We start from the raw sequence: 25,985 nt of genomic DNA, 5'->3' as shown, positions 1-25,985 counted from the left end.
TGTACATTTTGTAATAAATATCATTTGTTTTATTTATTTATTTTACTTTTTTTATGAGCTGGCTGGGAGAAAGAATGGTTCTCTCTAAATAGCCAATTTGTGATTACAGTTGGGAAACAATGGGAGTAACTTTATTTTGTTTAGTATATGCTGAGGCTTTGTAGTTACTTCAAAGGAAACAGAAAACCTCTAACTTTTAGGGAAGTATGAATATGTTGCTATACCTTTCAGGCCAGAAAGCTAAAGAAACTAACATTATATCTACCCATGCCTCTGATGCCTTATCTTTTACAGGATGATGATAGCTCCTTTTAAAGACTATTTGTGAACCACATGATATATGGCTTCTGACATTTTGCATACATTTGGTGTAGAGGATGAGACACCATCAAACACTTAAGAACTGCATAGTGTTACAGATCCTCATACAGTCTCATAACAGTCTGTTCCCTTCACTGTGCCCACATGAAGAATGGTGCCAATTGAGCAACAGGAAAGCTGCTTTGTTTTTATCTTAAATTTAAAAAAAAAAATGATTTGGTTGTGAAGGGCACTGATCTATTTTCCAAAAATTTGGAGTAGTTATTTTTGTTTAAGATTTAATTTTAGCTGGGAAATAGTGATGCATACCTTTAAGCCCAGCATTCAGGAGGCAGATCTTTGTGAGTTCAAGGCCAGCCTGGTCTACAGAGCTAGTTTCAGGACAGCCAAGGCTACATAGAGTTAACCCTGTCTTGGAAAAGAGAAAACAAAATATTTATTTTCATTATTATGTAGGTCTTTGTGGATATGGTACATGAGTGTAGGTGCTGGCTGAGGCCAGAGCCATTAGATCCCCCTGGAGCTGAAGTGAGAGGTGATTGTAAGCTGCCTGAAGTGGATGTTGGGAACCAAACTTCTGTCCTCTAGAAAGCAATAAGTGCTCTTAAAAATTGAACCACCTGTCCAACCTCTGTTTTTATTTAAAATGCAGTAACTCAACCTTGATTTAGAGACAAGTCAGGATGTTCTAGAGGATTGAATGTCAAATTGAAACCCACATATTTGTATCACATTCTTACCCAAGGAAGGGAAACTATGTTTTTCCTCACATGTGTCTTCATATTGGAGTACTCTGTACAGCACTCACAGGTCCTTCTGAGCCAAACATTTGATTAATAAAATGTGTGATGAACTTTCCAGTATCACTTGAAGAAATTCAGATATTTCTCCTGGGAAATTCCTGGAAGAATGTAGGAAAGGCTTGTAAAGCACATCTTAGAAGAAGTAGGAATGCCTAGTGGCCAGACTTGACTGTGTCAGACTTGATTGGCCATATTTCTTCTCTGGATCACAGGTCAAAGATTGTCAAGTGCTGAGCATGAAAGGAATGCCTTATAGTCATTGAAATATATATATATATATATATATATATATATATATATATATATATAATTTTTTTCTTCTATAAAACAGACAAGTAAGTTTGATAATTTGGTTTTAGATATTAATAGGTGACAATTATGGATGAAAAAAAAGGGATATTTCAAAAGAAATGTAGGGGAAAATGTGGAAACCATGAAGTACATCTTTTAAAATTTACAGAGGTTTCCATTGAAAGGGCATATGAATGTGACTTTGTGGAAGATAAATCTTATTTTTTCTTATATTTTATATTTAATTTTCTATGGTGTGAGGAACTCAATTTGAACATATTAAAATGACATCACAAGAGGGGCATTATACAATATAAATGATTCTCTTGATGTTTAACAATATTTTATAAGTTTTACCTTTTTAACATTAAAATGGAATGTACAAAATTAAATTATTAGTAGATACCACTATTTTGCTTTTATGGCAATCTTTATACATTTTCTTAAATACCATATTGCATATTAAAGAATAATTTGCTTTAAGTGTATAAAAAAATTAAAGAAATGTGCATAGCAATGGCTACCAGTTCAAACCCAGTAGTTTTAAGCTTAAATTTCTTATTTGCCTTTGAGACCTAGAATCCATTGGGTTATTCAAATCATTTACAACAATGGTTGGCATAGGTTGAAGAGATTAATACAAAATATCTAGCATCTGTCACAATCAAAGCCATTTGCCACAGCCACAAGATTAGAATGATCTTTTGATTAAAGTCAGTATGATCAACAGATTCTACTACATTGTTATATTATTTATTAAATTATAAACTTCGGGACATTTCTTTTTCTGTCTGGTGAACCAAATTTGGAGGGCAGGGAAAGCTCATGGAGAGAAGGTGACAAGCTCACAGTGATTCTAAAACTGTGGTTAACTCCAAACAAGTGAAGGGAAAAAAAGAGCAATGAGAGCTGGGCAGCAGCACACACCTTTAATCCCAGCACCCAGAAGCAGAGTCAGGCGGATCTCTGTGAGTTCGAGGCCAGCCAGGTCTATAGAGCAAGATCCAAGACAGGCACCACAACTACATAGAGAAACCCTGTCTTGAAAAACAAAACAACAACAAAAAACAAACACAAAAAGAACAAGTGAGCTAAAGACAGATTTAAATCAATGTCACCTGTGCATCTATGTTATTTCCATATCAGAATATTGCCTTTTGGGGATGACTTAAATGTGGATATCAGGAAATTTAAGCCACTTTTCTTCTGAGATAATTATGGTGAGGCATCACTATATAAACTAAAAGTTGCCTCTGTGCACGTTTGGGTATGTGTCAGTTTTCACTGATGTACTGAGCATTGAATAGGAAAACGTCACTTACATTGTTAGGAAGTGTAAGGTAAGCATGTTTTTTCAAAAAAGGTCCTGGCAAAGGAAGCTGAATTGGGTCAACAAAGGCTGAGAAACAAAGAAAGGAAGAACACAGTGGGAAAAGAAAAGGAGACCTTCCCAATGTAGAACTTTTACTTTTGCTGTGTCTTTATAAACATTACTGAACAAGACAGAAGGAAGCTGCAGAGGACAAGATATCCATGCATGCACACAGCCACCTTACTATTGTGTGCTCTAATTTCTCAATTATAGCTTAGAAATATAAACTATATATTTGCCAGACTATAAAGGCAAAGCCGGAGCAGGCCTGTTAATGTGAAGATAAGTGTAGTTTTCTTGTTCGTTTGTTTTTTAAATATAAGCAGGACATGTTTATACACTGTGGAGATGAATCCTGATTACCTGTTCTTTTATAGAAGTGATTAGAGAACACTGAGAAATATCATCATGTATGGGTAAGAAGTTTGTGAAAGTTGAACATGTTCAAGAATAAGAAGAAAGAAGGAGCCGTACAAACAGACCAAGCTACACCACTGACATGCTTTGTTGGAGCCCATGGGAGCCTGCCCCTTTCTGAATGGAGACAGAGGAGGAGTCAATGGGAAGAAGGGGAAATAGGAGTGGGGAGTGGAAAGGGGAGGAGAGAAGGGAAACTGGGGACGGTATGAAAATAAATGACAAAAATGTTAATTAAATAAAATTAAATTTAAAAGTAAAGAAGAAGAAAAAGGGAAATAGACTAGATACTTAGGGAACACTATTTTAAAAGGAGAATGAAAGCTTCTATAAACAGCTGTGTTGGCAAACAGTTACCATTATATTGGAAGTGGAGACATGTGGTATGTTTCTTTTTTATCCTTCCAGGATAATGGCCCATTTCTGTTGCACTATTTGATTGTTTACTCCTCATTTCTTTGTGCATTTTGCTAACCCTCAGCAGCAGATTTACTTCACATTGTCACCCTGTTTTGCTCTACCAAGAGGTTTTTGCTCAGTCAGATCTCACATTATTCGTCTTTTGATCTCCCTTCTCTACAGCCTTTATGTCACTCAGAATTCACCAGCGCTGTCTGAGTGCTCAAAGGCAATGACCTTTTGGCTCCTCTCCTCTTAAATGACAACCCTGTCAAAAAATGTGCTCTAGCGTCCCTCCAGATAACTTCTGAAGCACACATTTGCCTTCATTTCTTTCTACTTCTTAGACTTTGCAAATCCTATTAAGTCATTTTTCTTGTCTTACTCGTTAGAATTTTCATTACTGTTGTTTGCTCACTACACTCTTCGGTTCACACGCTATGTGGTCTGCTGTTGAGAGTTCATTCATTTGGTTATTAAAAGTTCTAGGTCTTCAGGGCCATCAACAACTGCCTAGTCACCAGCAACATCCAAGACTGAGCTCTTTATTTCTTCTTAAATTGTCATGCTCCCCAACTCTGATTTTGTGTTTGTAATATAAAGAATACATACTGTCTGAGGAGGGGGATGGCAGGCAAGGGGGTGTCGTGAAGATTAGGAATAATTGGGCTAAACCTCCATGCACACTTAAAAGTCAGGTTATGAGATGCTTGTGGAAAGAGGAGTATGGAAAGGGTGCACATAGTCATCGAAAATGAGTAGCAGTGAAGAGAGGAAAAACAGAAGCCGCTGTGTCCCAGAAGTATTGTGCACATATGCTGCATTGGGAGGGGAGGAATGAGGAGATCAATTGTCAGGAGGCTGCTTAGCTAAGTGTAAAATGATGTAGAAAATGAAATTCCATTTAGAAAAGACCGTGACAGCTTAAATCAATCGGAAAATGGAGGGAAATTCTGAATATGACTGTGTTTGAGTTTCATAAGCAAAAGTGAATGATGGGAGAATGGCATAAAGAATGTATGCTGTTTGCTGCCTCTGCCTGGCATGGGAGAGCAGTTTCTCTCTCCATGTCCCCTCTGTTTCTCTTGCAAAAATCTCCTCTCCTCTTCTTCTCCCTTTCCCTGACTCCTTTCTACTCTTTCCTCCAGTGTGTGGGGAGGAACTGTGCCCAGTGACTTACTGATCTACCCAATGCAGTTAACAAGACAAGCAAAAGTGGCCATATTCTATCTCCCAGGAGACCCTCCATTTTGCATGAAGAGCCTAAGCTGAAATGCTCTGGTGGGGGGACGGGTAACTTTCTAGTGGCAATTTGAATGGGACAGAGCAACTTCATGAAGGATATAAGGGTTGAAACCATCTCTTCAAGTCTAAGGCTTTCATTGGAGGATCCTAGAGGAGAGACAACTAATACCGAAATAATTGCTGTATAATAACAGCATAAACTCCAGGAACTGTGCTTGTTAGAGGAAAAGGCTTAACCTTTAAAACATTTCTCTTCAAATTGTTCACTCTAACAAACAACCATGACTTACTTAGAGGGTCCCTCGTTTTGGGCTTCTCCTTTCAGTGAGTTATGTGCACTCTCAGGTGGTTAAGAGTGTGCGTTCTATTAAGTCGTTTTTCTCAACGTGGTACATGAGATGGAATTTTATGCAGCTGTAAAGAAAAATGACATTGTGAAATTTGCAGGAAAATTAATGGAACTTGAAGTAATATACAGGGATGACCTTGACTCAGATAAAAAAAAATTACATATTCATATCCTGCCCCCCCCCCCCAGAATCTTACTATGTATCCCCAGTCAACCAGAAACTCACCATGAAGTCCAACTCACAGAGACTCAACTACTTCTGCCTCTGGAGGGCTGAGATTGAAGGGGTGTGCACCTCTATGTGTAGCCTGCATGTTGTCTTTCATATTTGGATCTCAACTTCTAATGTTTACAAGCGGTGTGAATGTGGTCAGGGAGTACAAACTATGAAGGAGCTGATGAGAAGGGAATAAGAGGTGCAAAGAAGAAGGAAGGCAAGGCAATAAGACACATTTGACTTAAAAACAGGAAGCAGGGCTCTGACAGGGGGAGGGTATGAGAGAGGATGGAGAGGAAAAGGGAGGGCGAGACACAACCAAAGCAAATTCTATTTGAAATGTCAAAATAAAACTTGGAACCTGGAGCATATGCAGGGACACTTTGCTCAGCCTGGAAGGAGGGGACTGGACCTGCCTGTACTGAATCCACCAGGTTTAAATGAATCCCCAGGGGAGTCTTGGCCCTGGAGGAGATGGGAATGGGGGGTGGGCTGGGGAGAAGGCGGAGTGGGGGGCGAGGTGGGAGAACAGGAGAACTCATGGCTGATACGTAAAATTAAAACACAAATATAATAAAAAAAATCAATCACAAAAAAAAACTTGATACTGCATATACTAATTAAAATGAACTAGTCAATTGAAAGAATGATGGTAGCTTTCAACGGAATTTTTCATCCTGGGAAATGTAGTGTGACAATCTCCTACCATCTATATATGTGTACTAAAACTATTTTTTATAGGTTATTGATCTCTGGAATGAATTAGCAATCCTTCACCTCATTTCATTCTGAATAAAATAATCGGTTTTCTCTTAGAAAGACTGGGTAAACCTGCAGCGCCATTTTAACTACCCTGCTTCACCTTCACACTGTTTTAATTAAATCCTATCCATCAAGACCTCAAACTTCTCTCTCCCTCCTGTCCATCCCAGGCGTTGGAAGGCAGCTTCCTGCAGGTAGATGGCTAAGGGGGGGCAGTGATAGGAGAGTAGGAATTTAGAGTAAATTATTTTTTAGTGGAAGCGGCACATGCTCATGCCATTCTTTCTGGACACAACAGCACTTGATTACAAATGTGTCTTTCAACACAGTTTTCTCTCAGGAGTGTCTCCCTGCTTATGCTCTCCCAGCATCTCTTTCCAAACTTAGGTTAAATGTCACTGAATCTGTGAAGCTTGTTGGATTCCCCCAGGCAGTTTTTATTCTTCCTAGCTTCCAATGTAGCTTTAGCTTTTATTTCTTTTGGTTCACTACCTGTTCTGTTTAACCATCTTTATTTTTTCCCAGTCTACAGCTCCTGTAGTCTTTCAGCTCTTTGAAGACATAGCTTCGTTATACACTAGTATACTTCATGTAGACACTAACCTTCATGTATCGCCTCTCCATGCTGCATCAGTGCATGCTGTATGTGATAGAAGAGGTTAAATATTTTCCTAGTTTCTGATACTGGGAATTTATCTGTGTTCCTTCTTCAGGCGAATGAATTAAAATTGGGTTTAACTTTCAAAACTACACTTTAACAAGATAAAAAGTGTCCTTCTTTTGCCCTTTTAGACTGCCCTCTTGAACGCAAAAGTAACTCAGTCAAATTAAAGTATCTGGTGTGATTAGTGTTAGGAAAGTAATGAGATTTGGTTTACTTCAAAAAATTTGTATTAATCTGAGTCACATGCAATATTTTAACATTTAAGTTTATTGCTGGATCTATAGGGCAAAGGAAATCATAACCTTTGCTCCAATTTCAAGATGATGAATTGAAGCTTTTTCCAACAAAGCAGAGAACAAAGCCATGTCTTATTTTGATATTATATAGCAAATTTCATTTAATGTAAATAAATCCAGTACTGTAATAGCTGATATTTAGTTAAAAGGCAAAGTTGATGTCTTTATAATTTTGGTAATGTTTACAAAAACACCAATAATATTAATAACACTGTTCTCTAAATTATGTGATGTGTCAGATATTAAATGTGACACTTCTCCTAGCACAGAAGTACATAATTAATTTTTTAAAATGAGTGTGTGTGTGTGTGTGTGTGTGTGTGTGTGTGTGTGTGTTGGCATTCCTGCTGAGCTGCACCTAGCCTGGCTCCAGAGAGCAGCTAGCGCTAATCTATCTTTCCTTTAGCAGACACACCTTTTGTTTCTCTTGCTGTTCACTGTGTGAATCTTGTCTTGGAGTTTCCCAAGCACACAAAGGCCTATGCAAAACTTGTTTCAGGAAACCTGGAAAATCATGGTACCTGACAAATGGAGGAATTTGCACTTGGCATTGTATGGTTGGGGCCCCTTTCAGGCTGTTTTGAGTATATGGAAATTAACTGGCTAAATGGTATTGGAGAGAAATAAAACTGCCCTAGGATAAGGGATAGTGCTTCAGTCCTTTGAGGCTGCACCCCCTGCAGCCATGAAAGGCTAGATTCATTCTTAAGATACCTCTGTGTCTTCATTCCACAGATCCACGTGAACCAGCACACCCATGTAGCAACTCACACAGCTTCATGTGTGTGCCTGTGAGTGTAACTATTTGACAAGCAAGCAGGTAAGCCGCGAGGCAGATAGGGTATTGGAACCTGTGGAGCTAAAATCAAGTTATGGATGGTTGTGAGCCTCCTGACATGGGTACTGGGAACCAAACCTCAAGTCCTCTGGGAGAATAACCAGAGCTCTTAATATCTGAGTCATCTCTACAGCCCATGAAGTGCCTAACATTAAGTTAGAATGTTAAGAAAAGATAAAAATACAGAGGGAAGTACATGCCTTTTGGGGGAAAATAAAAGAAAACGAGCATTGTGCTTGGTAATCCAAGACTACATGATGAACAGAGAGCAGTCAGGGAATCCTAGTTGGGAGAACATCATAAGCAAGCACATTTCAATTCTCAGCGCTCCTTACGCAATCACTGGCATGGAGGTTCTAGAGAGAGACAACATTTTCACAGTTGCAGGTGTCTAGCACTTGGGAGGGTTTGGGGACAGGATGGTGAATAGGGACAATCCTTTGTTTATTGAATTTGGAGTAATTATACCACTGATTTTAGTCTGGTTACAGTGCCTAATGTTGTGAATGGTTTCTCAGCACTTCTTGTTTATTTAGTCTAGTGTAAGCTACTTTGGGAGTTATGAAGAATCCCAATGTAATGACTCCAGACGTAGCTTAAATAGACAAAAATAAAAAAGCACAAAAGACCAGTGAGTGTTTTGTTTATTTGTTTGTTTGCTTACTTGCTTTGTCTCACATAGGCTACAGAAAACAGGCTATGTCAGGCACCTGATGTCCTCAAGTTTTCTTTTTCTAGTTTGGAAATAAAAGCATTAACTTGGATGAGTTCTAAAGCCCTTCCAGCTATGTTTTCTCTGTAACTGCCCCAGATCTCCAAGATACAGACCTATATCTAATGGTTACCAGGAACCTATGCTCAAAACTAAGTAAGTTTGGTAGACGATCATGGCTTCTATGGGATAGGTGGTGCTTTCATGAAAGTACATAAACGACTACCTTTTCCAAGAATGTGTTAGAATACAGAAGAAAATAGTTGAAAATTAACCCTTACAAATGTCACAATTTTCCTACTGTATAATTTAAATTGTTGAAATAAAGGGGCTTATTTGCATAATGAGGCATTTGAAAGATATATCTTAAAAATAACAATGCTGGGCATTGATTTGAAATTTAAACAAAACATAACAAGTACAAATTAGTCTAGAAAGAATGTCATGTAACTGTGTAATTAGATGTATTAATATATGTGGACTATCATTTATGAGACTAAATTTAGCATAGTTATTTATTTAAAGAAAGATATATTTTCTATTTAAACTGTTTCTATTTATGTTTTGTAAGCATTTGATGTCATTAGCTTTTATAATACATGTATAATTATACAAGGCAGATGCCTTCTAAAAAGTACCTGCCAGGATTAATTGTCTAAATTGAATTGTAAATTTGATTACTGTCTGCAATAATTTGGGGAAAATATTGCATGAGACACCAGAGCATCCAGAGCATATCCAGTGTCAGAAGAATATCCAGTGTCACAAGACACCCAGAAATTGTTTCAGTGTCTAGACAGAATCCAAAGCAAAAGTTTTGAACTAAGTAATTCTATTGCCCACATAGAATTTGATTCTATTTGAGCAATTTGATTCATTTACGTATCACCTCGTTATTTATTTGTTTGTTTGTTTATTTATTTAGGTTTTTTTTGAGACAAGGTTTCTCTGTGTAGCTTTTGTGCCTCCCCTGGATCTCGCTCTGTAGACCAGACTGGCCTTGAACTCACAGAGATCCACCTGACTCTGCCTCCTGAGTGCTGGAATTAAACACATGCACCACCACTGCCTGGTCAAGTATCACTATTTTTTTAAACCAATAAAATGATGTCAAGTGTTTGTTTACCTTTTAAGATTTTTTAATTAAAATATAATTATTTATCCTCTTCCCTTTCCTCCTTCCAACCTGCTCATGACTCCTACTCTCTCTCAAACTAATAACCTCCCCTTTATTACTATTGTTACACATACACACACACACACACACACACACACACACACACACACACACACACACACACACACACACAAAATGATAAGTCCACTTAGTGTGGTTTGCTTGTATGTGGTTTCAGAGTTGACCACTTTATCTAGATTTCCCCTTCTGTGTTAGCATGTCTATTGATACTTTTACTATTCGGATCATATTTGGTTTCTTTAAAAATTTTTATCTGATATGTGTGAGTGTTTTGTACATATGTATGTATGTGCACAACTTGAGTGTCTAGTACCTGCAGAGGCCCAAAAAGGGTCTCAGATACCCTGGAACTGGAATAACAGATGGTTGTGAACCATCATGTGGGTGTCTGGCATTGAACCCAGGTCCTCTGAAAGAGCAGCTAGTGAGTGCTCCCAAATCTTAAGCCACATCTCTAGTCCCATTTCTGGTTTCTTTAAAAAGTGAAAGAACATTTTATCACTTGGAATATTTTCCTTTAGTTAAAAATATTTATGAGACCCAGAGGAGTATTTCTGATAATGTAGCCTGAGTCGTGAGTGGCACCATTACAATCACGTGAAGGGCGATTTAATGCAAAGTCCTGGAGTTTTCTGCCAAAATGTCAGGTTATTCTGTGTACTGAGGAAAGATATTCATAGCAAGCACTGGGGGCAAGAATTACCCACATGGAGTGTTGCAAGTACCCTTCTAGAAATGGCCTTAATTCCCAGCCTGCCTTGTAGCTTCCCTTGAAGAATATTAGACAGCAGCTTGATTTTTAATTTGAATATTAGGCTTCTATGCAAAGAATATAATCATTGTTAGATTTTTTGTTTGTTGTTTGTGTTTTTGGGTCTTGTTTTTATTTTTCCATCAAGTGGGCTTATCTATTTTCATTTCCACAAAATTTAGAAAGATAAAGAAATACACCCTCTAGTTATTCATCTGTGTGTGCATCCTAAGAATCTTAGTGGTGTATGTCAAAACATTACACATCAGAAATGATTTTCCCTTCAAAACATGAATTTCCCAAAAGAGGACTTTTCATAAATTGAGTAGTCTTTTTCCTCTTCATGGAAGCACCAATATCATTTTCAAGAAATATAGGACTTGTGATCTTTTTATGCCAATTTAAAAAAAAAATCAAGCATTCAAGCATTCTTTTTTGGAAACTGATAGCTTCTATTAAGGGCAATGCTGTTTAAAATGGATATTCTTGTCAGAATAGTCTGTGATTGCTGCCCTCTACACGTGCAGGCAATCTTCTCATTTTTCCTTCAGTTAAAATCATTTTCTCTTTTACCTCCAAATGTATTACATGCAAAGATATTGTGTCCAAAAATGGAGATGACCTCCATTCCAAAGTTTCTAGCTGTCAGTATGTATTTGATCGCAGACAACATGTATGATTAGCTAAGTATTTCTCATCATTTGAGGAGTTTCTGCTTGTGATAGGTAATGCAATACGAACTAGTCAAGTTTCTTAAGGTCTTTGTGCACTAATGCTAGAGAAAATAGCAATTTATACAGCTCCATAAGTGTTAAATTATTCTTATTAAAATTTGAGACTATGTCATCAATAATTTGCTACCAGCTTCAGTGTCTTTATGCAGAGACCACCTCTTATTTGTGCTAAAGGAGAGGTCTGTAGATGCTGCTAACTGAGCTGACATGCTGTCTCCAAGCATGAACATCCCTTGGGTCCTTTTCTGCACCACGGGACTTTAAAATGAGCTGACTAATGTCCATGTCTTTAATTCAAATGCCTTGTTCTCGGATAACCGTCATCTTCCTTTTACATTACATATTCCAGGTATATCATTACTTATCTTTTTCAAGTTTTAGTTTCAGAAAGGAAGAGGCCTTCCTACATTTTAACAATCAACTTAATCATAGGGCCTTGCAATGACATGGTTTCTGGATGCATCAATTTTCTCCCACTGCTCTCTTCCCCTTTGACATTTTCGGAATGTTGTGCTGACTATTAGATAAATTAGAAATGTTTCGCCAAGAAAAGCTCGAATCCCTTAAGAAAGTTCAAGTGTTAGGCTAATGGTTCCGGCTCTTGTAGAGTCTAATGAGAATTACTCTTACAGTCGGGATAGTTCATGTGGACACAATTTACTGGGGTTTTCACCTACCTTGTGTCTGTTCTTCCTGACTCCGCAGCTCCCCCGACAGTTCGGATTGTGCACTCAGGACTGGCCTGTAATATTGAGGAGGAGCGCTACTCTGAAAGGGTCTACACTATCCGGGAAGGAGAAACTCTAGAATTGACCTGTCTGGTTACAGGACATCCACGCCCACAGGTGAGTCCTGAGCTGCGATGTTGAAGAAGATGCTGACTTCTCTTGGAAGTTGAAAGTTTATATTTTACACAATTAAGCTAGAATTTATGTATTTTTGTGACCGGGTGTCAGTGTGTGTGTGTGAGGGTATTTGGGGGTTGTGTATGCTTTCATTTGCCATTCCAGTGTAAAAGAATAGAATGAAAGATAAGGGTGATAATTTCTAAATACCCATCAAGAATGCAAGTCCATAGATGAAACAAGAAATTTGGGGTTTTGCATTGTGAGAAATTTAGAATATACTCCCAAGAAAGCTGTGAAAAAGAAAACTACAAAAATAGCTCAGTAAGATAACAATTCGTATGGCGATGAGTCTATTTTAGAATGTGGAAAACCTGACTTCATGATGACATAATTGTACCTGAGGAAGCTTTGTTTTGAAGAATGTGATGCATGTCATCACAGGCACATTTCTTATTCTTTGCCATTATACTCATAAATGTTTACAGGTGTTAAATGCATTTGAACTTTCATATTAATTAGCTGCACTTTACTAAAGTGATTACCAATGGGAGCATTTGAGACATTGAAAAGGTAATAAAATTACAAATAATGTGCAAAGAAAAAGCTTACAGAACAAAAAGATAATTGTACATGAATAAATGCATGTAGATTATTCATATAATATGAACATGTAATTTGTACACATAATATTCAAGTGTTTTTACTCATTAACAATTCTTATTTTCATATACTTAATCTGATAACTTCAGGGTTCACATGGATATTTAAGTATGGCGGGGAAAATAAGTTGATTTAATAGAAAAAGTCAGATAATTTAGGTGCTTTGCTATCAAGACAGGAAGTCTGGCTGAAACAGCCGTAGAAGAGAATGGAATAAAATTTGGGGGTTTTATGAATTTGTCACTGTTGCCCTGTCACTTGCTTCTGCCACTCTTAGCTTGACTAATTAAAGAACTTGTGATTCAACCCCATGAAGAAATAAAAATAAACCTATTGTAGGAAGAGGTTTTGGAGAGGTAGGCTGGTTGGCAGGTGGATAATTAGATGATACAAGATAGATGGATAGGTAGATAGGTTCATAGGGCCATGGATATAACTGAAGTGATAAATTATATTTTGTAAAATTAATCTCATTGGTAAAGCCGAAAAGTGTAAAAATAACCAAAAACAATGGCTATAAGTTTTTAAATAGAAAATTACAAAGACTAAAATTATGAATAAGTATATTTTCTATTAACAGAACATGAATTAAAAAATAGAAATTGGCTTAATAAAATTAAATTCCATAAAATTTGATTAAAAATAATTGAACATGTGATAAACAGTGATTCCAAAAGAAAACAGGAAAAAATGATGGTGATAATTATAAAATCAGATATAAAAGACCAGTGCTTAAAGATTCATAGAAAAAATATTGAGTTCGTGAAATAATTTCATCAAAAATTTTAAAAAACATGTTTAGAGTTAACTCAAATAGTAGCTCAAGAAATTTTAGTGTTGCTCCAATTTATTTTTTATTAAAAGGTCTAATAATACCACTAGAATCAAAATTTGGAATCAAAATAGGTTAAAGTGCAGCAGTGACCAGAGGCTGGTGAGAGACAGTTCCCGGCAAGAGAAGACCACTGCAGCTCCTTCCCTGCAGTGTTAGAACACGGGGTTGCCATCTTCATACATTCCAAACTGTAAAGTTCACTTACAAATGGAGCTTCTGTCTACCCCTGCCATTCCCTGATTCTCTGGTACCCTCTCTCACAGTTCTCCTTCCCCTTTAACCTTAGAAGTATGTGCTGTTGGCAGTGAGACTTCCCTTTCAACATTCACATTTCAGAGAGCCATCTCGTTCTCTAGATAATCTGAAATGAGTTCTGGAAAAAAAGAATTAGAAGATTTTTTTTTTATTCCTGAACCAGTTCCATTTGGGGATTCCATTTAAATATATTGCCATAGTTAAAAACAATAACAACAAAAGCCACTGTGTTGTTATCATCATCATTTACTTCATTCCTAGAAGTAACTCTTGTGTTTGTAGGTGTATCACTTTGAGTTGATATTTCCTCTTTGAAATGGTTGACTGGGTGCCTTCTTTGCCAGCAAGCTATATCGGGAAGGCTGACTGAACAGCTGGGATTTGGCATTCTGGCCAAAGTCTAAAGGGCATGCTATTGGCAGCTGCTCCTGAAGATGATTTTTCCTGGATGATAGCAAGGAGCTGGAGGAACTTACTTCTGTGTCTAGTCTGGCACTGGGGATGCTGGAAATGGAGATGAGAGAGTTCTTAGTTATCTGTCACTATAGTTTTTAGTCTCCTTCCTCTGTCTACAGCTATTAGAAGCAGAAAAATTGCCCATTTTCAAAATTATTACAGACTTCTAAAATTATACTATTTGGATATCATTGTAAGTATTCCAAGAGTAATGACATATACAAGAGAAATCAAATAAAGATAGGAGGATGACACTGGAACCAGAATACCTACTCCTAACCTCTCTGTTTCATGTGCATTAGGGTTTTCTTTATGTAATATAAATTGTAACTATTATAAATGTATGGTATAATAGTTTTGAGTCACATTTATATTATAAATATGCATATATACACATATATAGTATGTAAAAACATACTTCATATAATGTTTGAGAAAATAGAACCTATTACAGTTGAAAGTCTAGTCATGAGCATTTTCCTACACACCTAAAGATTTCTATGTCTTTGTATATTGACTGTTTATATTATCTCTTACTTTCTTCTTAGAAAGCAAGATCATAGATTCTTGAGAATTTTCATTTAATTTGTAAATTTTACTGCTCACAAATTTGCCTTCTAGGGTGTTAATTTTGTTTGAAGTTAGTTTTAAATGATGTATCAGTTTAATCTCTTTTTAAATTCTATAAATTTCTAATAACAATTTGATACTTTAGAGTCCAAGTCCTTTACAGACATTGTTTGTTTAGTATGCCCTTGGTAGCAGCCAACCACTTCTTTCTGCCTTATGAGTTAGAAGATAAGCATTCCACCTTCCTATCATGGTGATCTCAGTTATTCCTCATTTGCTCAGTGAAGGCGTATGAGAAAAGTCATTTGAGAAAAGTCATAGAGCAGACTTTTCAAGTGATTATCTAAGTAGAATACCTGAATATTTCATGCTTTCAGATCAGAAGACAATTCTCAGACTCACTTGGCTATATTTCTTACAAAAATTCTAATAGATACACATGAAAAGACATAATAGATTTCACACACACACACACACACACACACACACACACACACACACACACAAACTGGGAAGAACTGGGTTCTGTTATCCTACCAGAAATCATCAGATATTATTTTTTCATAGCTTAGAAAATGCAATATAACTTACTTTTTTCATCAGCCATGTATTTGCTTATTCTGGATCTGACTTCTCCTTCATGTGAGAGAATTGCCAACTCAAATAATTTTTAAAAAATGAATCTTTGGATCTGGTTGGCATGATAACAGGTTACAAAAGATTCTCAGAAATTTACTTTCTCAAATTCCAGATCTATGCTACTTTCACATGCCCTCCATAAACATTCACCAAGTCAATGCAGAAGTGATTAATATCCGGAATAATTTAATATGTACATAGTTAAAAGTATCAAACATAGCTTTTTATGGTAGATATCATACCTTCAATATTTTTATTTTTATTTGTGTTTATAAAGCATGATGTATATTTGTATTGAATCAGTTTTATATATTTAAAAATGTGCTAATATTTTAAGCCTAAGTCTATTACCAACATTTTGAATTAAAACTCCTGTGGTTACAAGGTCATTTTTGTCCATGGGTAATCCAAATGAATTAAGTATCTTTCCAGAATTCATATTAGTTTATTACCATGGACAACATTTTTGCTTAGAATAATCAGCTATTACATATGTGTATATGTATATGTGTATATATGTAATATTCTAGAAAATTTCTTTAAAATACCTTAGCTAATTTGCTTAGTGGAAGCACTTTATGGAAAAAAATGTATACAGATTATAATTCCTTATAAAGAAGATTTATTTTTAGCATGGCCCTGGAGGAAATGGGAGAGGAGGGCCTGGGGGGAAGGCAGGGACAAGGGCGTTAGTGGGGAGGACAGGGGAACCCATGGCTAATATGTAAAATTAAAACACAAATATAATTGAAAAATAAATAAATAAAAATTTAAAAAATAAAATTATTTTATTTTTTGATATTATCAAATAATTAAACCATTCTTCCCTTCCATTTACTCCTTCCAGACCCTTACATTACCCCTCCTTTCCCATTTTTAAATTCATGGGTAAATTATTTTACTTGTACACACACATACACACACACACGCACATACACATATACACACACATGCTATCTATCTATGTATATATATATATATATATATATATATAGATAGAGAGAGAGAGAGAGAGAGAGAGAGAGATGTTATAGTATAAATATAGATATAGACATAGGTATAAATATAGGTATATACAGCCTGCTCAATTTGTATAATGTTATTTGTATGTACAAGTTTCCAGAGATGACCATTTGGTATTGGATAGCCAATTGGCAAACCCTTCCCTGGGGAAGACTGTTTCTGCTGATTTCATCATTCCTTACTTCTTCTCATTTGCCTGTAGTAGTTAGAGTTTTCCTGCCTGGCCCACAGTCAGGACAAATCTCTCTCACCCGCCAGGCCCATAGAGGCTCAGAACCAACCAAGTAAACACACAGAAACTTACATTGTTTACAAACTGTATGGCCATGGCAGGCTTCTTGTTATCTACTTTTTCTATCTTAAATTAACCCATTTCTATTAATCTATACTTTGCTACGTGGCTTACCATTACCTTACATCTTCCTTGTCATGCCTATGGCTGGCCGTGTCTCCCTGCCCCAGCCTTCCACCTCCCAGAATTCTCTTCTCTCTTGTCCCACCTATACTTCCTGCCTGGCCACTGGCCAAACAGCATTTTATTTATACAGAGCAATATCCACAGCAGCCTGTAGTGGTTTGTGTTGTGTGGGAGCCCTCGTGGTCTTTCCCCTGTAACTTTGACATGTCTGTTGTCATCATCCTTGTCCAACTTTAACTTGGGCAGCCATGTTGTTGAGCCTGTATGGATGTAGCTTCTGACATTAATACAAAGTACAATCTTACAGCAAACGCCTTGCACCTTTTGCTCTTGCAATCCTCTGCCCTCTCTTCCATAATTATCCCTGAACCTTAATTACTAGAGTTGGGTTGTAGAATTATCTATTAGGTTGTGATCCATAATTCTATGCAGATGTATTAAAAATGCTCTGCATGTGTAAATGCTAAGCAGATATCAGTCATCTGTGGTTGAGTTGTAGATGCAAAATAATTCCTTCCACAAAAAATTTAAGCTATTAGTGTCATTATTAGATTATTGCAGTTAACACATTAGAATCTGCAGATTATTCTATTTGTCACAATTACATTAGCTTTGACCAGCATAAACACTAGTGGCAAGAGAATACTGAGTTAGGTGGTAAAATTTTTCATCATATGGAATAGGTTAGAAAAAATTTAAAATGGAAATGTTCCTCCTATGATTTGGACTTTATTAGTCACAGAAACCTGGAACCTATTTTAATATGCTGTTCTGATAGTTCTTTGACATTTACACATCATGCTGACTTATACTAAGTGATGTTGAGTGTCAAAAGCAACCTCCACAGAGAACTCAAACAACCCAAAGGCTCAGAGAAGTAGCAGTGTTACCAATTCTTTGTTTTATGAACTTGGGTTAAAGAGTTCACTAAGGTTGCTCACTATGTGAAATGCCCTGGTCAGGACACTGCCATTATGGAGAGGTTTAGAGGATTCAGTCCTCTAACAAAATGATACTGAAGGCAATGTTGGCTTGACAATGGGGTCTCTAGAGCCATGATCACATTCTCAAATATCAGGTGTTGAATAGTAGCTCTTTGCCAATATTCTCAATATTGGTATAAACAACTGAAAATGTCATCATTAAGAACCACAAAATGCTTTGACCAATAGAACTTTGTGTTGGCCCATAGATTGCAGTGCCTTTCCAGGTGAAATATAGGGAAATCCAGCTCAAATAGTACTGGAATTACATACAGACATGACACCTAAAGAGGTTGGTTTGTTTTGTTTTGTTTTATATGTACATATCTAAATACATAGATATCATCTATTTAGTCTGTATATTGTTACTTGTATGTTTAGGATATAAGTACTAACCACCTGGTATTGGATAACTAATTTGGGGAATTCTATCCTCATCTCTTAAAAATACACCTGAAACTGAATTATATCTGAACATTAGAAGTCTGATTGTTCATGCATTTGGGGGGGGGGTTATGACAGATATATCTGATAAATACACATTGGCATAATGACTTTGCCTGTGATATTCTCTCCTGATCCGATCTGAATCTTGGCAAGGGTTACATAATGAACTTCAAAACACAAAAGCTAATTAATTAGATATACAAACTGATAGACCTTTGACATATACAAAAATATATTACATACATTCTAGTATATTACACACATTACATGATCAGATATTAGTAATCAGTTGACATTTCACAGCATGATTTTTACTCATTTTTTAGTGTTTTTAGAGCTGTTAACAAATTGTAAACATACTAGCCTTAATATCACTTAGGTGAATTTTTTCTTATATAATGATTAATTGACCTATTTTTATGATTTTTTGTGTGTGCTTATGCATATAAGTCCAGAAACCCTTAGACACTTGAGTACACTCATTATGTTACAAATGTTCATTTATAATAGTACTTATATCTACCTCTCCTTGAAGAGTATCTTGAAAGTTACCATAGTGGTGATATTCTTAAATCAAATTTATCCTCATTCATTAAGACATTTGAATTGACAAGATTTCACATTTCTACCTCAGTGAAGTGTTTGTTGGAATGACATTAAAATAAGAAAGTGAAATTTTCAACTTCAACTTTATTTTACTTAAAAGCAAAAAATTATAGGCAACGTGTTATAGAGTAGGGTATGGGAAGTAACTAATAACCTAAACAAATGCTGACTATAAACTAATAAAATTTAATTTAAATTAGGTTCATCACAGCCCTTTGCTGAAATGCTCAGATTTGTTCCAGATAAATCAGTGAAGAATAAAAATTACCTTAAAACATTAACCTGGTTACAAAGAAGAAAAGTGCTTATGAAATAGAATGTTTCCCTAACTGATAAATGAGGAAACAGTTATTAAGAATGACTCTAGGAATTCATTTTTAGAAAATGTTAATCTTTTGACTTTCTCTTGCTGTCAAGATATTAACAAAGAGGTAAAAATGTCATCTATCTTCCCAATGGTTTTGTCGTTTTCCATCAGCAGACATTGATTCCTTCCTTTTTTAATGTTTCCTTGTGCTCCATAAGGAAACATTATCCTTTACAAGTGGGTCTTGTACTTCGTTGCCTTTAGCACCAATCATTGAATGATGCAGGACAAGATTGAGCAGAGGAAAATCCTTAGTTAATTAGGACCTCTTCCTTTGGGCATCATAAGATTTATATTATTTTTTAAGATGAACTTTTAGTATCAGGGTTGTGGTACAGTAGTGAATGTAAGTTATCTTGTTCTTTGCAACCAGAGCAAGAGACCACTTTGGATTACTATGTAGTATATTCTAGAAGGACTACAGTTGATCAATATTGCAATGGCACATCAAAAATGGTTTGGAAATACTAAAAGAAAATTATTTGAACTAATATCCAGAAGAAGTATAAACACATTTCATGAGATCTATGGACTCTGTCAGCTGGAATGCACTCTTCTGTAGTGTATTAGTTTCCTAGGGCGGTCTTATGAAGGTCACACAAGATCCATGGTTTAAAACAACAGGCGTTTACCCTCTTATAGTTTGGATGTTGGGATTCTGGGTGTCTACAGGCTACTTTTTTGGGATGAGGTTCTGAGTAGTACTTTGTTTTCTTTTGCCTTTTCCTAGCTTCTGGTGATGGCCATCAAACCTTGATGTTCCTTGACTTCCATCTGCATCACGCCAATTTCTGTCACTGTTACCACTTTATGTATGGGTGTGTGTGGGGTGGGGGGGTGTGTGTGCACGTGCACACACATTTCTGTGTTTGTCTCAACACTGTGTTTTCCTCTTCTTCTCAGACACCAATTGTGTTGAATTATGGGATCGCCCCACTCCATTATTCTCACCTTAAATAACTGTGTAGAAAACATCTTCCAAATGTCACCTGCCCAAATAACAACCTGAAAGAGATTCTTTGAGAAATGATGAATGATACTTCTCTGCAGATATCAAAAGCACTGCAATGAGACCATTTGTTCAATAGTAACTTTGGGTATAGTCAAAGATGCTGCTGCTAGGTCTAATTTTTAAAGGTGAAATGATGAACATGGTGTTTATTGAATGATTTCTTGTAGCAAAGGATGGTTTAAGATTAAATGGACAGTTGTTTGTTAACTGTACTTTGGAAATCTATGTTTGGTGTTTGTCAAAAAGTTGTGGTGCCCTTTGTGCAGGGTAGTCACTCTGTCTTGTCTTTTGTGAATAATTTTTAGGCTTACATTATGAGTTTATAACTTTTCTGTCAGCATTATCTCACCTATTTTTTATTACACTTTGACATAAGTGGCTTCATTTTTATTCTGAGAGCTTCTTAGGGTTAGGATTTCAAAGTTCTTTGAGGGGCACATTATTCAACCTGTACTATACATAATTTTTTAAATAATCCCAGCCCCAGCAATGTCTCAGTGGATAAATGTGTCTGCCACTTAGCCTGAGGACCCAAGTTTAATCATCATGACCTACATGATGGAGGGATAGAAGCAAATTCCTCAGATTGTCTTCAGACATTCCAACACACACTCACAAACTCACACCCCTTACACAAATTATTAATTAGTTAGAAAGATTCACACCCTTTTTGAACACATTCTCAGGTGCCACAGAAATTCCTTTTTGCAGCACGGTGGCTAGAGTTGATGATAACATGTTATGTACTTGCAAGATGATGATGCAATAGACCTTTAATACTTCCTATTCCAAAATGTGTCCTGTTGTAGAGGATTCTTCTACATTGTTGTCTTTTGGGGGTTTTTTTGTTGTTGTTTTTGTTTTGGATTTTTTTGTTTTTGTTTTTTTTTGTGTGTTTTTTTGTTTTGTTTTGTTTTGTTTTTGTTGTGATAAGTATCATGGCCAAAAGCAACCTAGGGAGGATAGGGCTTATTTTTTAAAACACCCTAATCACAGTCTTTCTTTAGGGAATGCAGGGCAGGAGCTCAAGGCAGAAACTGAAGGAGAGGCCATGGGGGAAACTGCTTACTGACTGTCTTCTCTTTATTTGATCATCTGGATTTTTATACAACCCATGCCCACCTGCCCAAGGATAACACTGCCCACTTTAGATGGGCCCTTCCACATCAATCATTAATCAAAAAATGTTCCACACACTTGCCTACAGGCTAGTCTTATGGAGACATTTTCTCCTTCAAGATGAATCTAACTTGTCAGGATGACAAAGACTTGCCATCACAAGGATAAAGGATACAGGATCCAAAAGTTTTACTTAGAGGGTAAACTTTGGGGGTAATAGTTCAATAGTCTAACCATATTGCTTTTTAAAAGTGCTAACTTTGGCCTGGTAAGATGGCTTCATAAGCTAATAGCATATACTGATCTTGCAGATGACTTGAGTTCAATTCCTAGCTTCTATGTCAAATGGTTACAACTGCCTCTAATTCCAGTCTTGGAGGACCTGACACCTTCTTCTGACCTATATGTCACCTGTACTCACATGAACATACTCACACATGGACACATAACTAAAACAAACTTTTAAAATGGTAACTTGCATCTATTTAAACATGTGCCACTTACCACTATGCATTTTAAGAGTTCTTTGGATCTACTGTATCTGGGAGCTGCTGTTAGAATCATTCATATCCATACCTATAGGAGAGTATTAAATGCTACTGTGTCACTCTTAAAGACTTAATGCACCAGACGGTGGTGGAAGATGCCTTTAATCCCAGCACTTGGGAGGCAGAGGCAGGCAGATCTTTGTGAGTTCGAGGCAGCCTGGGCTACAGAGTGAGTTCCAGGGAAGGCACAAAGCTGTACAGAGAAACCCTGTCTCAAAAAACCAAAAAAAAAAAAAAAAAAAAAAAGACTTAATGCATCTTCCTATTGTGCTACCCACTATGAGCTTCAAGACCATTGGGAAATAGGATCCCATAATAAATACCTATATAGAAGCCTTTGGTTAGAGAAAATTCAGATGGTACACACTTTCAATAGAATATACATTTTTAAGTACAAATCAACTTTAAACATTAGGATCACAAGTGTCCATGGTAAATTTACAAAGTATCTGGTATAAACTGGAAATCTACTGGAAATAATAGACAACAAATACATAGCTCTCTGTCTAAGCAACATAGAGGAAATGGAAGACTGGTTTTCATACAGAAAGAGAAAAAAATCAGTTGCAGAGAGTAGAGCAGAATTAGAAAATGCAGATTCTGACACATTCAGTTTATTTTGTCTGAGAGATGTTGGGGAGATAAAGCCTTCCTGCTCAGGTAACATAGCACGAAACCAAAGCCTCTAGAGTTGAAGTTGTTTCCTTCATAAGCAAAGGAAATTTGGATGCATAAGATAGGTCAGTTTATACTCTGTAAAGTACAAACTTTTTTTTTTTTTCACAAATTTTGGGTCTCCTTCCACGAATTAGTAAATATGCTTGTGAGCAATACTGGAAAATCATGTACTATTTCACTGATGCCCTGTGACATCCTGTGTACCACAACTCCAAAGAGGTTTGATATGATCATGAATCAACCTGAAAATGACATACAATATGCTTCTACATTTATAAATACACTGCCCACAGTTCATGCAACAAACTTTCACCTACTTGAAATTGTTATTTCTCCTTGCAATCACAATAAGCCATACCAGAAAACTAATGGAATGCAGAGACATGGTTTTTCAGCTGATACAGCCAATGCCTACTATAAAATGTGTTAAATCTTCTTTTGTATACTAGCTCAAATAAGAGAAGGGAACTGCCTAGCTAACTTACCAAAAAAATGCAAAAAAGCCAAGTCAAAATGTCTCGGGCTTATATATTTCATTATGAATGTCTCTCTGTGGATTCATAATGCATGCTCAATGCTCTCTAAGGACGTAGCTGCATTTACTGCTAGTCTCCAATGCCTACACTAGATCACTTAGAACTTAATATGTAAAGTCGAAACTATTCTTTTTGTTTTGTTTTGTTTTGTTTTGTTTTAATTTCCAGTTTAGGGGATGGATAGATGGCTCAGTGATTAAGAGAACATGCTACTCTTGCATAGAATTTAAGTTCAGTTCCAAGCACTCACATCAGACAACTCAAAACTGCCTGTAATTTCATCTCAAGAGGATCTGATGCCAAGACTGAACCTCTGGGGGTGCTGCACTATTACACACACACACACAAACACACACACACACACACACACACACACAACACACAATTAAAATAAAATTTAAAAAGTAAAATTCTCAGTTTAAAACTAGTAAAATTTAAGACAGGAAATTATTTAATCTGAAGGTAGATTAGAGAAGAGAGAACTTTAAAAGAATGAATTGATGTATAAACTGAGCTTCTGCCAGCTCTCCCTGCCAGTGAAAGGGGTACCACCTACACATGGATCCTTGTTTCCTCATTAGCTCTTCACAAATGAACATTTTTCTTGCTAAAATGGGCACTCTAGGTTCTAGTACTGACTTTCTTAAGCTCATAAACCTAGTTTGGTTGATACAAGTGGACAGATTAAGGACTGATTTGGTTATCCAAATTTCATAAAAGGTAATATGCATACAAACAATCCCCCAAACAGGTTTGGTATTTACGATGAGAACTCCAAATCTAGACACAGCAGATTGGTCTGCTAGTCAATCTGAGCAAGCAAGGTAAAATAAAGGAAAATTAGAATCAAAACATCATTTCAAACTTTGGAATGGCAATGGATTGGGCATGGCTCTTCCAAAGTAGGATTGTGCTCCTAGGAAGCCAGCTAAGAAACCAAATCACTGATAACTGGGAAGCAAGTCTTGTCAGTGGAGGCCCGTGAGGCTCTCTCATCTGCCAAGGGGTAAGAATCCTAGGAGAGGAGGTCTGAATCAGGAGAAATAACTCCCAATGACAATTAGTTATAGAAACTTGATTTTCTGTTAACAAGATTGATCATTTCCTATTTTTATTGAGACATCCTTTCTTTAGTTATATTAATATTAGTACATTCATTCACGTAATAGCTGAGTCTCAGAAGTGTATGTGATATTGATACATCAATATTCATTCTGTATTGACTTTTTGCACCTTTGTTGTGAATTTCACTTAATGAGCCAACTGTCTTTCTCTAAGGGCAATCTTATTTCCTGCATGTGTAATTTATTTAAGATGTGTATATTTGATTATACTCTGTTAGAAAGACAATGCAGTTTTGGTCATATCCTATTACCTTCTCTATATTTCACCAGAATTTGGAAAATGTTTTAAAATATATGATGAGATCAAGAACACATTCTGCTGGGGACCTAGACGAGATGGCCACCAGACCGCCAACCCAAATGCTTTCCATTCTAGTCCCCAGTGTTTTCAAATATTCAGGTTGCTCCCATTCTGCTTTTTTGCATAATTTTTAACCTTGGCTACTGTAAATGACCTTACTTGATGGGATTATATTTTATTATTTTTAATTCATTATGGACATAGCTAATGGAGCTCTCTGTAAGGTATTTCCACATACTTGCCATCACCTTGTTAACGTGATTGCAGAAAAAGAACATTTGATGATTAATTTCAATGATTAACCTTACTAGGAGATGCCATTTTTGTTTTTCTGTCTCTGTCTTATTTCCCTAATTCTATCCATGTTGGCACATATGATAGGATTGCAGTCCCTTTTATGGCTGAATAACATTCACTTGCACATGCATCTTACATTCATTTGTTATGCATACCGCATTTACTCTACTTCCTGAAGAACAGTAATAAAACAAACATGAGCATAAAGGCATCTCTTCCATACATTGACTTCATTTTCTTTCTTAAGAGTGAGAAGGTTGCATCATATGATACTTCCAGTGTAAATTTTCTTAGAAACCTCCATGCTTGTTTCCATAATTTCTATATTCATTTACATGAATATAAGCAGTGTACAAGAGTTTACTAGAGGGTAGGCAAGGAAGAGGTAATATATAGTGATTGGGTAATGGCTATCAAAGTGGATAATGGCTATCAAAACACAGTTAGATAGAAGGTAAAATTCTAGTGTATTTTTAAACACTGTACAGTGACTTTATTTAACATTAACTTATTAATTATTTCAAAGTAACTATAAAAACTATTTTAAACACTCCCAAACTAGGAAATGCTGATTATGTTGATTTTGTCCTTGTCCAGTGCATACATGTATTCCATAATTATATATGGAGTTCATTAAACAGTAAAAATTATTTCATTAAACAGTAAAATTTATTTCAATTAAAACTTTAAAGCTACAACCATAGTGTTATTGGCATTTCTAAAAGACAAAAAAAGCAAAAGCATATTCATCTGATAAGGAGCTTAAGAATATGACAATGGTATTTGCCTAGCATTAAGAAGTTTTAACTTAGAGTATAGTGCATACTGTTTTTTTCTTTTTTTCTTTTTTTTTAAGAGTTCAGATAGTTGTTCTTGAAATCTACATCCAAAGTA

At 36.2% G+C, this 25,985-nt stretch overlaps 1 protein-coding gene across 3 annotated transcripts in view; it reads left to right on the top strand.

Annotated features, from left to right (window-relative positions):
• Mdga2 (MAM domain containing glycosylphosphatidylinositol anchor 2) overlaps window positions 1–25,985 on the top strand; it is an 818,335-nt gene that overhangs the window by 338,752 nt on the left and 453,598 nt on the right. For all 3 annotated transcript variants that reach the window (XR_004946565.1, XR_004946564.1, XM_036206646.1), the window contains exon 2: window positions 12,075–12,214. Coding sequence is in view for 1 of the 3 variants with exons in the window: in XM_036206646.1 (XP_036062539.1) it covers window positions 12,075–12,214 (140 nt within the window). In the remaining 2 variants the exon portion in view is untranslated. The remainder of the gene's footprint in view (window positions 1–12,074; window positions 12,215–25,985) is intronic.

This window comes from Onychomys torridus, chromosome 14 (genome assembly GCF_903995425.1).
Source record: "Onychomys torridus chromosome 14, mOncTor1.1, whole genome shotgun sequence".
Classification (NCBI taxonomy): domain Eukaryota; kingdom Metazoa; phylum Chordata; class Mammalia; order Rodentia; family Cricetidae; genus Onychomys; species Onychomys torridus.
Note: the sequence above shows the minus strand (reverse complement) of the source record. Positions and strands in the feature narration are given on the sequence as shown.